This window comes from Convolutriloba macropyga, chromosome 3 (assembly GCF_964194025.1).
Source record: "Convolutriloba macropyga chromosome 3, txConMacr16.3, whole genome shotgun sequence".
Taxonomy (NCBI): domain Eukaryota; kingdom Metazoa; phylum Xenacoelomorpha; order Acoela; family Convolutidae; genus Convolutriloba; species Convolutriloba macropyga.
This window is the reverse complement of record NC_134470.1, coordinates 27,115,196-27,131,868: the sequence shown is the minus strand read 5'-3', so window position 1 is coordinate 27,131,868 and position 16,673 is coordinate 27,115,196. Positions and strand designations below refer to the sequence as shown.

Here is a 16,673-nt window from a genome sequence, read left to right as displayed (position 1 = left end):
GTTTTTTTAAATTTGTTCATCCAAAAACGCATAAAAATGCAATTACTCGTTGAGATCATTTTCCATTCGTTTGCAATCCTACCCACGTTCTGCATATTTTCTTACCTTCCTTCACTAATAATCGTGAGACCAAACATATTTTATGAGAAATTTAGCTTAAAGATTTTGCACCAAAATGAAGAGAATATTTAGCTCTTGCACTTTCCGAGTTTTCTCTCGCACAATCCACAGACTGATTTCTGATTGCTTAGATGCGATGTCAGAGCATTTATCGATTCCACCATGAAACGTTCCGAAGCAAACACGTGATCGGACTGACTTGTAGGTATCTCCTCGAAACAACAAGGCAATTACATGTTTGAGCTTTTTTCACAATATCCACACGTAATTTTGGGTCTTTCCCATTGTAATCCATTAAATTATAGCCCTGGTATATTTACCATGATTGGGGGCCATAGATTATCTGCGCACTGAGCTGGGGGGGGGGGGTCTATATTGGGAAATACCAGTAATTTATTCCATCTGAGGGTGGAAAAATTATTACTGAGATTCGGGATCTATTGCCCACCCCCACCCAGCCACACCATCCTGTAGTTTTACGTAGTAACGTAGAGAGAAGTAACCGCATAAGGTTTTTGCAAAAAAAAAATTGCGACGCATTTTTACCACTGATTTCATTGAACTGAATTGTACAATTTTTTATTTTTGTCGTTAGAAGGCATCTAGCTGGAGACCAGCTAGCGCCCCAAAATCTATCCTAAATCCAAAAGATTTGTTTGGTGGTTCTTCTGCTTGTTGGGAATGTAGTTTTGTCACCAAAAACTTTGCTAATTAACTTTGCTTTAATTAACAATAAAAAAAACCAGTCACTAGTAAAGTTAATGCAGGAAACAGATAAAAGAATAAAGTCAACAGTCGAGAGAATGTTTTTGTCTAATACTAACTAATGATTCAAACTAATGCCAGCCAATTCCATAAATCTATCCATATGTATCCAAAGTTCAATCAATTCAATTCCTCGACCAAATAACCAAATAACTTTAACAAGTTCTTCCTCCCAGTAGCACTATAATCAACCTTATCAGACTTTTTTAGCAATAAGTAAGACGTCGTTTTGTTTATACCACATTGATCTAACGTATATTTGAAAAGGAGGTCGTTGAAAGTCAGTCATAAGAGGCAACCTATCTTATGTATTCCTTTGCAAAAGTTGACAGGAGTTCTGTAGTCCAGTTAGTTTGGTTATTTAAATTTCAATAAAACTCATGATTCGTGTTCCATAATCCCACTACAATTTCATGCATTCTTGTCTCTCTGTTTTTGGAGTTTTAGATTTTTGACCTCCTTACCCAGTGAGTACCTTTATCTGCTCTGTAAATTTTGTAAATTGAATAATATTCAACAATTCTCCTTGTGATCACAATTAAAGAAAAATCGTGGAAACGCTAGGTCTTCCTACTCTTTTTTCTTGACCGATAATTAACAGCGCAAATAATTTGAAAAAAAAGACAATCAATTTGAATTTTTCACTTTTGAGTGCGATTTTAGAGGAACACTATCACTCTGTTAAAAAGTTCATTTCTTTCATGAAAGTACCAGAAAATCTTCAGTTACTGTCTCGTTTCGTTTTTTGCTAAAAACGAAATCAATCATTTTTGAGTTACCGGAAAACACTCGCTGTTTTTCTTGTTGTGTATGCAATTATTCAGTGCTATTTTTCAAACTTTGATGCACATTGTGCTTTGGCAAGTAACATGTTAGAGCGTTGTGGGTTGGATGACGAACTTTAACCGAATTTTTTTGACCGACAACACCTACCAACCTCTATCTCTCTCTCTCTCTCTATCAACTTTCATCCAAGCAATCAATATTTTCTTCTGTACTTTTCAGTCTAGTCTTAACATGACATTTCATTTGTCCTATCTCAAAAATAACTTACTTATGACTAAATTTTCCACGTCAAAATACAGTCATAACATGTATTTAGAAAAATTTACAACACCTTGAGAGAGCATCATGCAGACATTTAGTCCCTCAAGTGATGTCTCTTGAGCAAACAGCTGATCATTCTCATTCCAGTTATAATTACAAAAAGTTGAAAAATTGACCCCAGTTTTATGGCCACATCACCCTAAAATTAAGCCCTGGCTTTTTTTATTTTAGATAGAAAAGAAGATGCTACCAGAATAAACATAGGAGATGATCATTATCAAAAATATACAAATCCCGAAAGTCGTGCAACAATTTATCCACCCCCTCTTTTTTGCACCTTTTTTAAATTTAACTTTGTTTTTAGCACGGCTTTCATATTTCTAAACAATAAATTATCAGTTCTTGTTGCTTTTCGAATTTGATTAAAAGTGATTTGTTTGCAGTGTGCTAAATTAATACTCAATCTTGAAAAATTGGTATGTATCTTGAAATGTATGTTTTGTAAACTTGGTATATCTGGTTGCTGTTGAAAAAGGCTTGCATGTGATATATAATAGATGCTACCTCTGAAGCACATTTTAACAATTTTTCCTAGTGTATATCAAAACTCAGTTCATTGTCAATTTCCATTCCAAGGTTTCTGCCATTTTCGCAATTTTATTAGTCAACATTTTTTTTCCAATTTCATCAACTTCATTTGAAAAATTAACAATAACAATGTTGTTACTGTTTAGTGTTAGTCTGTTGTTTTTGAAACACTATTTATATTTGATATTTACATCTTCGTTACCTTCGTCTAATTTTTCATTGTGAAGCAAGCTACAGTCGTCAGCAAAAAGAGTCAAGTTTGATTTAGTCTCATCTACACCTAGATCATTTAGATAAATGAAAAACAAGAAGGTACCTATTACACTACATTGGGGAGCCCCAGTGCCTACTAATTCAATCGAAGACTCTTGTCTGTTCATGCTTTCAATTTGCTTTCTGTTTTCTAAACAAGAGCGTAGCAAATTTCCAATCAATCCACTCAATCCGTAAATTTCACACTTGGCAAACAAAATATTCTGATCAGAGCCGGAAAGATCGAGATTGGGCAATTGTTACGCTCATCGTTTGATTTTCCCATTTTTTGAATAGGAATTACTTTGCTTGTTTTCAGAATTTCAGAAAAATTTCCACAAAGAAAGCACTGGTTTACCAACATTGAAATCCAAATTCACAAATGACAGGATTTAGTTTCTTCAGAGGGAAATCACAGTGTTCAAAGATATCTGCACTTTTCATCTCTTTCAGGCTGGCAATAAAATGAAATCCTCTAATGCACTGCAGTCCTCTAGATATAAAGTAAATTCAATAGAAGATTAGAAGATGTTTCATTGCGATAATCTTTTTCAGGTTTTTTTACAAAAAAAATTTTTCCAATCGTGGTAAAGTATTTATTAGAATCGTCTGCTGTTGGACAATCAGAAACTTTTTTCATAATCTTTGCATTTTAAATCGTTGAAACATTAGAAAACTTCTCAAATTTTTTATTGCTTGAACAGTACAGTTTTTGATTATAGTATAGGGATTTTGCCTAATTGCACAAAGTTTTTACCAATGTTTCTTGGTTCTTAAATTTTTTTGCATTGACTTCATTTAGATTTCTCCTTTGTTCTTTAAAAAGTGTACTTTTTTTTCAAAACGGCATTCTTAGTCATGCTAATTATCCAACGCTTTTCATATTTCGATGGTGCATACTTATTAGGCAAAAATTTTATTATGAGATCGTTTTTTATTTCAAAAAATTTTTGCTATTTTTCCTCAATTTTGTTTGATTAAAGGTCCGGCGCGGCTTCCAAAAACTAATTTCATAGCTAGTAGTTGGCATCTAGCAACACTTCATTTTTGTTTAACTCGTTCCATTTTCTCATTTCTTTTTTGTTTTTTTGTTGTTACAAGAATTTTTACCACAAAGGAAATGTAGTTCTGTGAATAATGCGGAATGATCATTAATTTTTAATTCATAGACTTTCGCTTCAATTTCAAAAATTGCGAAAGCCAAGTCAATACAGGAAGTTGAATTGGATGTGATTCTGTTACACATGTTTTTTTAAATAAAATTACGGTCAAAAATTGTAGTAAACGAGTTCATTGTTGTCTTTATTATTAGTCAATAAATCAATATTAAAATCCCCACAAATTAAATGTGTGGATGGGTGCTTTATGTTAAGAAGCCCCAACCATTGCTACACAATGTCCAAAAATGAACAGACGGAGCAATATAGTGTCCTGTACATAACTGCGACAATGAAATTCTTCTTATTCACTAAGGCTAGTTTTGTTGTTTGATTTTGTAGATGATTCTCTTGTGTCTCACAAAACATTTCATGATTGAGCTTATAACTGTAAAAAGATGCAACACCTCCCCCTCTTCGTGTTCTGTTAGTATAGCGCAACGAATTGAAACTTACAAGTTTGTATAATTCAGGTTAAGATTTTCGATTTAGCCAATTATCACTAAAACAAACAATTTCGGGTTCTTTTATTTACTCCAAAATTGATGAGAATGTTCTGTTTTTATGAGCGAATGATCTGCAACAGTAGCTGCTTTTTAAATTAAAATGCACCTTGAGCCACTACAAATTTTTTTCTTTACCTAATTTGTCAGTTTTGTTTAGTAAAGTTTATAGGCAATTTTTTAATGATCGCCAATCAATCTTTGACCCATGGTGTTTGCGGTCCCGTTTTTTAAAAATAATTCTTAAAAGTTGACTTCAAATATGGTTCTCGTGTTGACGATTTTTTGTTTTAAATGTTGGTCGAGCGCCAAGAATTTGCTGAAAAACGTGAGATTTACATGATCACTCTTATTTTATATTCCATTAAATGAAAGAGACCAAATTAAAAGAATTGAGAGGAAATGCAGAGCATCTCAAGTCCTCGAAAGCACAATCATTCATTTTATTTTAATAGGTAACATTTTTTCCAATTATCCATTTGAAGTTTCGGTTCATATCAATGTCAGAGACAAAGGAATTATTGTTTGAATTAACTCTGAGGCTATAATAAAAAGGAATCAAAGAAAATTGGGATGCCTTTTACCGCCTGTGTCCGATGTTTGCGTTTTTTTTTTAAAAAAAAGTGAAACATGAACATAAATAGACATGCTTCGTGAGATTCGGTTGAAAAAGTCGAGGTCTCTGTTGAGAAATTCAATCTTCATTATTAGACAAGAACAAAAACATGAATAATTGAGTTCGTTATCCTCAGTATTGGGAGTTAATTGAACGCTTGGGTTATGTTAGAAGCCACCGTAGCTTTCCGTCGAACGTTCTGGGGCATTTTTGTGTGGACCCGTTTTTATATCAGGAGAAAGACTGGCATACAGTCGGCTGATTCTTTCATTCTTTCATCATCATATACCTGTTGAGCTGTTCTTTTGTTATTGGTTCTTTGTTTAGCTATTCCTTCTGAACTAAACTTCTTTAACTTCTTTAACAATATTTACAGGCACGTAAGTAGTATTTCCATTTTCTCCAAGCACTTAACTGATACTACACAGCTGTTTGACGACGTTATATAGCCCATTTCAGACAAAGATTGCCTTAGCTTAGCGTCCACATTTGTTAACCACTCATTGATATACAACTTTTTCCCATTTTTATAGATTCATTGGTTTGTTCAATTCTCAGCGAGAGGCATAGACTTGGTGTTTGTCGTCGAACAGGACAAGCTTAACAATGGCTAATGGCATTAATCCTTACGGCAGGCTAAATAAATTCGAAAATCTACTACGTTTAAGTCCGTCAAAAGGAAGATTTTTCAGTGATACGCAATCCTTGCTTAAGTATCGTTCCATATCCCTAAGTCGTTCATTCAAATCATTACACATCTTCTTGAGGTTTCTCACCTTCAACTCTAAGGTTGTCTTACCGGATTAGATCGCATTAACCTCACCGCACAGTTGTTAAACTGCATCCAAATGCTCCCAAGATGAACCATTTCTAATTGTAGTAAGATACTTTTTGTTATAAGTTATGAGTAGGAAACAAATAATACGAAAGAAAACTAATAAGTTTGAGTCAACAGTTTAATCCTGAGGATGTTTTAGAACGGTAGTCATCAATGTTTAACATCAAAGCTTCTATCTGTTTAAAAAGCGGTCAGAAGGAGAGCGCAGCCGTTCAGCTGCTCATTTCGTTTGTTGTTTGCATCTTATTAACCAATTTATTTAACAAAATTTGAATCTCTCCACTTTAAATTAAAAATTTTAGGTTTTTTCAGCACACTTTCCATTACAAAATTTTCTTTTCCCCAAAGTTGAACCGGATATATTCGACCTTAATGACACAATTTGAATATAAAAATTTCAAGAACTACTTGCAGTATATCCAAAGATCTACATGCGTTATATCTATTTTCCCCGCAATCGCAATATCACTTCTGATATACAACGAACACTTTGTCGTCAAATAATTGCTTAATGAGTTTTGATCCAAAGTGTCTTGCTAGTATACATAACAAACGATGTTTAACATGAGATTCTTTTGTTTTCAATTCATCGTGAAAGCATTTCAACTACCCTTTTTTGCTGTTAATTATTTCTCATACAATTCCACTCGTTTCGTCTTTGTACCTAGAAACCAAACCCGTGCATAATTGCAACATGAAATAATCAGATTTTATTAACCAAATCATTTTTCTGACAATTTAAGTTCCCCCCCCCCTTTATTTTGCAGTTTTTTTCTGTTGATTAGGTTACCCATCATATCTTTCATGAAAATAATAATTAGTCCCTCCCAATGAACCGTTACCTACAGAGAACAAACAATTAATTTTTCGTAACTACTTAAACTCTCAATATCTAAGTTTCAATTCAGATGTTCATGAGCTGATAGATTTATGTTAACGCAATTCCACATGAATTTTCGATACCTGTTCAAAAAGCATTACTTGTTTCAAATGTGCTTTTTAGTATATTCCTGGACTTGAGTAATGAACGTTTCGTTGCTGAATCAGAGTGACCTATGTTGAACTTTATTGCTCTTCGTGTACAATAAAACCCAGACTTTACTTTTTTGCTGAAAATAATAGGCCAGACATCGTTTTGAATTAAGTTTTGAAATGTGTATGCACAGAATGAAATTTTCGAAGAAGAAACTAAAACTTTATAGAAGCTCCCTGAGCACGAAAAATCATTTTCTATATTAAAACGTTGCAGATATAACGCGTTTCAACACAGAAAAATCTATCTCACTGAAAAAACTGTAATATTGGCGTTATCTTATTGTACTTAGAACGTTGCAGTTGAGGCATGTTTTTGCATCTATTGATATCGTTTTGAAACACTCTTGAGAAAAATCTTTTAAGATATGTATCCGCCCTTGAAACTGGGATATTAAGCGCCGTATAATACGATACTCTTTTGCACAAGAGCCTTTCATATTATTTTAAGCTAGACACTTGGGCTTTGAAAATTCTATGCAGTGATCTGGATTTCACGGAAGTGGTCAAATTTGAATTTGTTTTTTTTTATTGTTGGCTGGACTATATTTCAGGGGGAAGAGACCAACCGATCCTAATTTAGGTTTACTCCATTCAAAGAAATAGGGAATCTGTTCTGTTTTGGCACCACCAGCTTAGTGGGAATATAAATTTTACAAACCCTCCCCCGGCCCGGGTTGACCAAACTTACCAACCATAAAAAGTTCCATAATGGTCCCATAAAGTTCCATAAAAAATTTCTTTCTATGAACTTGCTATAGTTTGTAATTTTCCATAATGGTCCATTTTATGGTTTGTATGTTACCATAAAAAGAATGATGGTCGTGTTGTGGTTGGCATATATCATTATGGAACTCTATGGTTGTCAATTTACCATTAAGGAACTTTTTATGGTTGGTAAGTTACCATTATGGAATTTTCTATGGTTTGTAAGTTTACCATTACGGAACTTTCTATGGTTTGTAAGTTTACCATTATGTAACATTCTATGGTTGATAAGTTACTATTACCTAAACACTTAGAGTTGACGTGTGGCTTTGATCTAAAGCTTAGTTCTAAAATGAATAAACGTACAGCTGTCGTTTGGAGCAAACAGAGAGAAAATATTAAGGCAAGACTGTTTTTTTCTAATTTAAATCTACCCATTTGTCTTCTCAATAGGTGAGCAAAAATAAATAAGACGCAAACTTTATTATCTGAAAAAAACTACACAATAAAAAAGTTCGATAAACAAATACTTTTGTATTAATTAATCTCGAAAATGATCAATCATGTTCAAACACGTCTAGCAATGGGATGAGGAAAGTCTTTGAGTTATACAAAATTTTGACCGTTTTTCCGAAAATTTGAGAAGCACTACAATCAGATTGTTTTCCAGACAACTCGACTACAAAATAGAAGAAAATTTTCAGACTGACGTCTTCAGGTTTTTCTGTCTTCAGAACTTTAAAAGTAGAAATGATCGCATAGTTGACATCTCTGGCTGAATAAAATTGTTCAACAAGGCCGTAAAATGCAGTGCCATCTCGTATAAATGAAATGCGTGCATTGTGCTTGTTTTTCTGGAATGAATGAATATTAAAATTCTTGACTCGTAAACTGTCAAGAAAACTTTTTTCCATTTTACAAGTGGACAAAACTGTAGGAACGCGTAAATTTGGTTGCATCTTGGCATTGCCACTTAGTTTTGAAATAATTTGAAAAATATCCCCAAAAATTGGGGTATTTATTAACACAAAATTCCTTATGGAAAATTTGTAACCATAAAACGGTCCATAAAAAGGATTTTTATGGCGTTTTATGGTAAATACGGTACCATAAAAGTGGACTCTTTGTTTTTTGACGTTTAGTGAATCTGACATTGGTCTTTTGATTATATTTGGAAGATAACCTCAAAAAATCGGGAATTTTGAAATACAGAAATTTTTTGGAAAATTTGAAACCATAAAACGGTCCAAAATTTTTTTTAATGGCGTTTTATGGTAAGTACGGTACCATTAAAATAAAGTACAGAATTTTGAAATTTTATGCACAGAATTGTTGTTTTGGAACTGCACGTAAAATTCATAAGGGCAAAAAGAGTAAAAAAATTATAGGGTCATAAAAACACTGTTGGGGGCAGAATACGGACCAATATTTTATGCAAAAAATAATCTTGTTGCGTTGAAACCCTTGTCCGCACCTCCAAATCATTCTGGTCTATGTTGGTCTTGAGCTTGAGACTACATCGAAAGAAATTATATGTCGCTATGCAGCGTGTTATTATCAGTTGACACGAGCTCTTAGTCGATATGGCCATAGTCTACATTTTTTTGATATTTTTAGCATAAACTCAAGGTATGCTTGGTCGGGGAAATCATGGTTTTAATCATTTCTAAATTCAGAAAGTTTTCTTGCGATCAGCGTTGTGCCCATAAATTGAGTATTTGCCTTTTATTTGTTCCCAGAAACCCTCACAATCGGGTCTTCAAAATTTCGTCATCATCAACCCACACAATCGGTTTGAACGGAAGAAATGAGCATTGTCCCCTCTCATTGAGTGACAAACAAATTCGTGCACAGCAATAACTAGGCAACTAAAATTGGGTGAGCCAAGACACGGTAAAACGTTTGATCCTTGATTATTACCCAGGTTGAGGTCCAGACCCAAATTGGTTTATGATCAGACCAAGTCGAGCGCACACCCGTGTGTGGCCAGACCGAAATTACATTGTCTGGAAGGAAGTTCGAGCGCACTACAGTCTGGGCCAGGGTCTGGAGATGGTCTGATCAGAGGTGGATTTGGTCTGAAAAGTCTGATCATAGGCGGATTCGAGCGCACTTGGGTCTGATCAGAGGCGACTTCGAGCGCAATTGGGTCTAATCAAAACATCTTCGAGCGCACTTGGGTCTGATCAGAAATGTTTTTGAACGCAATTGGGTTTGATCAGGGACCATTTCGAGCGCATTATTTTTTCTTTTTTTGTTCTTTTTACTGAGAGATGTTGGCTCTGCCAAGAAGCAGCCATAAAGCGGCGTTCTGATCAGAGATTCATCTAAAATCCGATAGCTTTGATCAGAAAAAAAAGGAGTCCAGCTGATATTAGAGACCGGTCCCCTTCAGAAGAAATTTTGATCAACTGGACACCACGATGTTTTTTTGTAAAAAGCTGTCTAAACTCATCCATTGAGTCAGAAATATACACTAAACGGTACACTAAATAAAATTTGTTTTCAACAGCTGGGTTTCGTTTTCTTTAGCAATACTTTATAATTGAAATGAATAAATTATAGCAAAATTAGGAGATTTTTTCATAAGCAAAATCTTTCTCTGATCAGACTATTTCAGGGCACTTGAGTCTGATCGGAACCGGTTTCGTGCGCACTTCAGTCTGATTAAAGTCTGAGCAATGGTCTGGATTTGAGTCTGGACCATGGTCTGAAGATGGTCTGATCAGAACACCTTTGGTCTGAAAAGTCTGATCAGAGACTTTTTGTGTCTGGAATGTCTGATCTGAGGTAACTTGGGTCTGGAAAGTCTGATCAGTTTGAATTTCCGTCTGGAAAGTCTGGTCAGAGACAATTTCGGTCTGGAAATTCTGATCAGACGAAAAATTGAGTCTGGACCTCAACCTGGGTAATCTGAGGTGTGTGTGTGTGTGTGTGTGTGTGTGTGTGTGTGTGTGTGTGTGTGTGTGTGTTTGTGTGTGTGTGTGTGTGTGTGTGTGTGTGTGTGTGTGTGTGTGTGCGTGTGTGGGGGGGGTCACGAGGGATGCAACAGAATAGATTTAGATTAACCTGTATCAATTTCGACATTTTCGTCCCAGGGGCCCCAGATCCCATCTGTCCTTTTCCAGTTGATTTGGCAATTCCCTGAAATATTGCTCTGGATGTCCCTCTCCTGTCCACCACCTTCAATGCACCTGGGATGAGTGTCTCGTTTCATTCCACCATCAATGCATCCAACATCATGTGATATAGTCAGTTCAGCGTAAAGGCTAAAAATATGCTCAATTAATCTGGTCTAAAATGTCAACAAATTAAGTGATATTGAATCCATTTCCGCTAAAGACATTTGGGATCTTTTATCCGCACGTTTCCGTAGTGCCAGGGAACAGGATTCTGTTAATCGGGTGTTAGCACGTAAATGGGTTATAAATTTAATTAGCGCGTTTTAAAGGTGATGTGTTAATTTTTAAATAATTATAATTGCACGTACGTATAAGCACCAGGGTTGACCACCATAAACTTTTCTTGGCAACCATATCGAAGCCATATATGGTGTTTATGTTAACTTGGCAACCATATAGCTGACCACGGAAAAAATCAACATTGCTCTAGAAATTCGTGAAGAGAACCCTCTAGAAACCACATAGCAACCATATAAGAACCAAGTTGGAACCACGAACGAACCATTTATAAACCATGTACCGTACAATAATCACGAAAAAACCTCGTACCGCAAACGAGTCATAAAAAAACTGTAGTAACCATATGGGAACCAAACAAGAACCAAGTTAGAAGCATGTACGAACCATGTATGAACCATGTACCTTACGAGAATCACGAAAGAGCCATGTAACGCATAAGAATCTTGAAAAAACTTTTTAGTAACCATATAAGAAAGATACAGGAAACAAGTGAGAACCATGAACGAACCTTTTATGCTCCATGTACCGTACAGGAATCATGAAAGAACGAGGTACCACATACGAATCATGAAAAAAAACCTGTATTAACTCTACAAAAATCATACACGGACCACGTATCAGCCATTTATTTTACAAGAATCGTAAAAGAACCAAGTACCGCCTACAAACCACGAAAAAATCCTGTAGTAACCGTATAAGAACAATAAATGAATCAAGTGAGAACCATGTACGAATCATGTATGAACCATGTACCGTACAAGAGTCATGAAATAATCTACAGCATACGAATCATGAAAAACATCCCTGTAGTAATCATATATGAATCATACGTGAACCATATACCGTATACGAATCAAAAAAGAACCATGCACCGCAAGAACTAAGTGAGAAGCATGAACGAACCCTTTATAAATCATATACCGTACAAGAATCAAGAAAGAACTACGTACCACAAACGAATTAAAAAAACACTACAGTAACCACATAGAAATCATGCAAGGACCAAGTGAGAAGCATGTACGAACCATGTACGAACGATAAAACTTAGGAGAAATATTAATAAGTGACCATGTAGAAACCATACAAGAACCCAGTGAGAACCATGAACAAAACATTTAAGAACCAAGTACCGTGCAGGAATCACGAAGGAACCACTTACCGCATACAAGAATCGTGAAATAACCTACAGTATACGAATCACTGCAGTAATCATATAAGAACACTACATGAGCCATGTATGAACCAGTTAGCGTACACGAAACATGAAAGAACCTTGCACCGCATATGAAACACAAAAAATTCCAGTAGTAACCATATAGAAACCATCAACGTACCGAATCAAGAAAAAAACCTGCAGTAACCATATAGGAAACATACAAGAACCAAATGATAAGCATACAAACAAAGTATGAACAATGTACCGTACAAAAATCATGAAAACACTATGTAGCTCAAAAGAATCATAAAAAAAAACATTTAGTAACAATATATGAAACATACAAGAACCAACTGAAAATCATTAACGAACCATTTATAAACCATTTACCGTATAGGAATCATAAAAAAAGCAGGTACAGCATGCGAATGAAGAAAAAACACTGTTGTAATTATAAAGGAACCATACAAGAACAAAGTGAGAAGCATGCACGAACGTGTAGGAACCAAAAACCTTACGAGAATCATGAATAAGTCATCTAATGCATACAAATCATGAAAAATCACCTTTTGTAATCGTTTAAGAACCACACAAGAACCAAGTGAGACCATGAACGAACCATTTACAAACCATGTACCGTGCAGGAATCATGAAAGAACCAGATACTGCATACGAATCATGAAATAAACTGTTGTAATTATATCGGAACCAAACAAGAAACAAGTGAGAAGCCTGTAAGAACCACGTAAAAACAATGTATCTTACGAGAAATAAACTTTTCATTAACCATATAAGAACGATACAAGAACCATTGAGAACCATGAACGAACCATTTATAGAACATTTAGCATACAAAAATCATGAAAGAACCATTTACCGCATACGAATCATGTAAAACATCCCTGTAGTAATCATATATGAATCATACGTGAACCATATACCGTATACGAATCAAAAAAGAACGATGCACCGCAAACGAACCCCGAAAAAGTTACAATATTAAAACCATCCATGTACCAAATCATGAAAAAAACAGCAGCAACCGTACAGGAAAAATACATGAACCGAGTGAAAAGTATGTACAATGTATGAACGATGTTTCGTACAAAAATCATAAAGAACTATATAACTCAAACGAATCATGAAAAAAACAGTTCAGTAACCATTTAAGAACCATTCAAGAACTAAGTGAGAAGCATGAACGAACCCTTTATAAATCATATACCGTACAAGAATCAAGAAAGAACTACGTACCACAAACGAATTAAAAAAACACTACAGTAACCACACAGAAATCATGCAAGGACCAAGTGAGAAGCATGTACGAACCATGTACGAACGATAAAACTTAGGAGAAATATTAATAAGTGACCATGTAGAAACCATACAAGAACCCAGTGAGAACCATGAACAAAACATTTAAGAACCAAGTACCGTGCAGGAATCACGAAGGAACCACTTACCGCATACAAGAATCGTGAAATAACCTACAGTATACGAATCACTGCAAAAATCATATAAGAACACTACATGAGCCATGTATGAACCAGATAGCGTACACGAAACATGAAAGAACCTTGCACCGCATATGAAACACAAAAAATTCCATTAGTAACCATATAGAAACCATCAACGTACCGAATCAAGAAAAAAACCTGCAGTAACCATATAGGAAACATACAAGAACCAAGTGATAAGCATACAAACAAAGTATGAACAATGTACCGTACAAAATTCATGAAAAAATTATGTAGCGCAAAAGAATCATAAAAAAAACATTTAGTAACCATATATGAAACATACAAGAACCAACTGAAAATCATTAACGAACCATTTATAAACCATTTACCGTATAGGAATCATAAAAAAGCAGGTACAGCATGCGATTGAAGATAAAACACTGTTGTAATTATAAAGGAACCATACAAGAACAAAGTGAGAAGCATGCACGAACGTGTAGGAACCAAAAACCTTACGCGAATCATGAATAAGTCATCTAACGCATACAAATCATGAAAAATCACCTTTTGTAATCGTTTAAGAACCACACAAGAACCAAGTGAGACCATGAACGAACCATTTATAAACCATGTACCGTACAGGAATCATGAAAGAACCAGATACTGCATAAGAATCATGAAATAAACTGTTTTAATTATATCGGAACCAAACAAGAAGAAACAAGTGAGAAGCCTGTAAGAACCACGTAAAAACAATGTATTTTACGAGAAAAAAAACTTTTCATTAACCATATAAGAACGATACAAGAACCAGTGAGAACCATGAACGAACCATTTATAGAACATTTAGCGTACAAAAATCATGAAAGAATCATTTACCGCATACGAATCATGAAAAAACCTGTATTAGCCCTATAAAATTCCTACACGAACCACATATTAACCATCTACCGTAAAAGTATTATAAGAAAACCAAGTACCGCATACAAAGCGGTAAAGGACACTGTAGCAACCGTATAACAACAACACAGGAAACAAGTGAGAACCATATACGAAGCATGTTTGAACCGTGTACCGGACAAGTGTCCTGAAATAACCTACAGCATACGAATCATGAAAAAACCCCTGTAGTAATCTTATAAGAACCATACATGAACCATGTATGAACCATATACCGTACACGAATCATAAAGGAACCACGCACCGCATACAAGTCACGGAAAAATGCAGAAGTAGCCATATAAGATCCATCCACATACCGAATCATGAAAGAAATCTGCAGTAACCATATAGGAAACATACAAGAATCCAGTGATAAGCATGTACAAGCAAAGTATGAACAATGTACCGTGCAAAAATCATGAAAGAATTATGTAACTGATACGAATAATGAAAAAAAATATTTGATAACCATATAAGAAACATACAAGTGAGAACCATGAACGAACAATTTATATAGAATTAACCGTACAAGAATCATGATAGAACCATGTATTGCATACGCATCATGAAGAAAAGACCTGTTTAAACCATATAAGAATCAATCAAGAACAACGTATGAGCCTTGTACCGTATAAGTATCATAAAAGAACCGTGTACCGCATACGACTCACGAAAAAACCTGTTGTAACTGTATAAGAACAATACAAGAACCAAGTGAAAACCATGCACGAAGCATATATGATCCATATACCGTAAAAGAATCTTTAAATTGCCTAGAACATACTAATCATGACAACAACCCTGTAGTGACCATATAAGAACCATAAAAGAACTATGTATGAACCATTTACCATACAAGAATCATAAAAGAACCATGTACCGCATACTAATCATGATTAAACCCTTCAGTAGCCATATAGGAACCATTCAAGAATCAAGCCAAGATAGAACCATGTAGGAACCACATATCATATGAGACTCATGAAAAAACCATGCCGGAACCATATAAGAACCATGTGAGAATCAGAGAATCATATATGGTACAAATGCGCCATAAGTCGTGTCCAGCTCTCAAAGCTGAGCTGCTGTATAAGCGATGTATGGGTGTTGAAAGGACGCAAAATTCAGCATAACTGACTCTTGGATACCATATAAGAATCATATATGAAAATCTTGTCAACAAGAACAAAATCAAATGAGAAAATTTTGTGTGGGCTGTATGGAACCATATGTGGTTCCTGGATATGGCTCCCAAGAAAGACAGGTCAGCTGGGGCACGTACGGAAGCAAGCTGAGTGTGACCATGGACCATGCAATGAAATAACACATGATGGAGAAACAATATGAACGGACGACTAGGAAACTCATAAAATTTCTATGTTATAAAATTTCAGGAAGTAACTCGAATTGTAGCATCACACAGTATTTCAAATTGTTAATATTAATCGTGGAAATTAAAGAAAAGTGCTAGTATATATTCGACGAATTAAAAATCTGTTTAGGGGGTGCTGTTTAGCACCCATGCCCACCCTGTTGCTCTCGTGTGTCTTATCCTGAAGGAGCACCTCATCATCGGCAAGCTGCCTTGAAACGGATTAATGAAACTAAAAAACATGCATTGTGTCTATAGATACGTCAGCATCTTTATAAGATAAGCTCAAACCTGTCGACATTAAACAGCTCACATATCCTTTCATGACACAGATTGTAGCTTTGACAGGATGGCATCCTATTGCAACGCATTGCGCACTGCAGGCGAGTGTGCAGGATGTGAGAAGCTGTGGTCTGTCTATTCAAGAGTCTGACATCCACCTGAATGTTGTCAAAGTTTATATGCCTGAAAAACAAAACGCGATTCAATATTTAAGCCTCGCGCAGGTCGACCAAAGGTAGTTGCCTTTCAAAAGAACTTTCCTTTGATGAAGGATACTGTCATAAATTTAATACTTTCTAACTTCCATTTTAATAAAGATAATTGACGCTATAACTCTCATATACAGAAAAACAGGAGCCCAGGATGAAGTCCGCGACCCAAGACAGGTATTGGCCAGACCAACTTGGGTTGCG

The 16,673-nt window shown here is 35.3% G+C and overlaps 1 protein-coding gene across 1 annotated transcript; it reads right to left on the bottom strand.

Moving 5' to 3' along the window:
- Positions 1-156: 156 nt before the first annotated feature.
- LOC142336588 (uncharacterized) lies at positions 157-14,921 on the bottom strand. The gene is made up of 3 exons (XM_075385497.1): positions 14,869-14,921; positions 10,696-10,895; positions 157-332 (listed from the first exon to the last, which is right to left on the bottom strand). The coding sequence occupies exons 1-3, from the start codon at positions 14,919-14,921 to the stop codon at positions 157-159; spliced, it is 429 nt and encodes a 142-aa protein (XP_075241612.1).
- Between the last annotated feature and the right edge of the window lie 1,752 nt (positions 14,922-16,673).

What these genes read in the sequence shown, in the direction of transcription:
- LOC142336588 (XM_075385497.1), bottom strand. Translation starts at nt 14,921, where the DNA reads ATGTGGATGGATCTTATATGGCTACTTCTGCATTTTTCCGTGACTTGT. An exon ending in TTTTCCGTGACTTGTATGCG is followed by an intron (nt 10,896 to 14,868) that starts GTGCGTGGTTCC and finishes GCATATTTTTAG; the next exon opens with CCTTTACGCTGAACTGACTA. An exon ending in AAATGTCGAAATTGATACAG is followed by an intron (nt 333 to 10,695) that starts GTTAATCTAAAT and finishes TGTTGTTTCGAG; the next exon opens with GAGATACCTACAAGTCAGTC.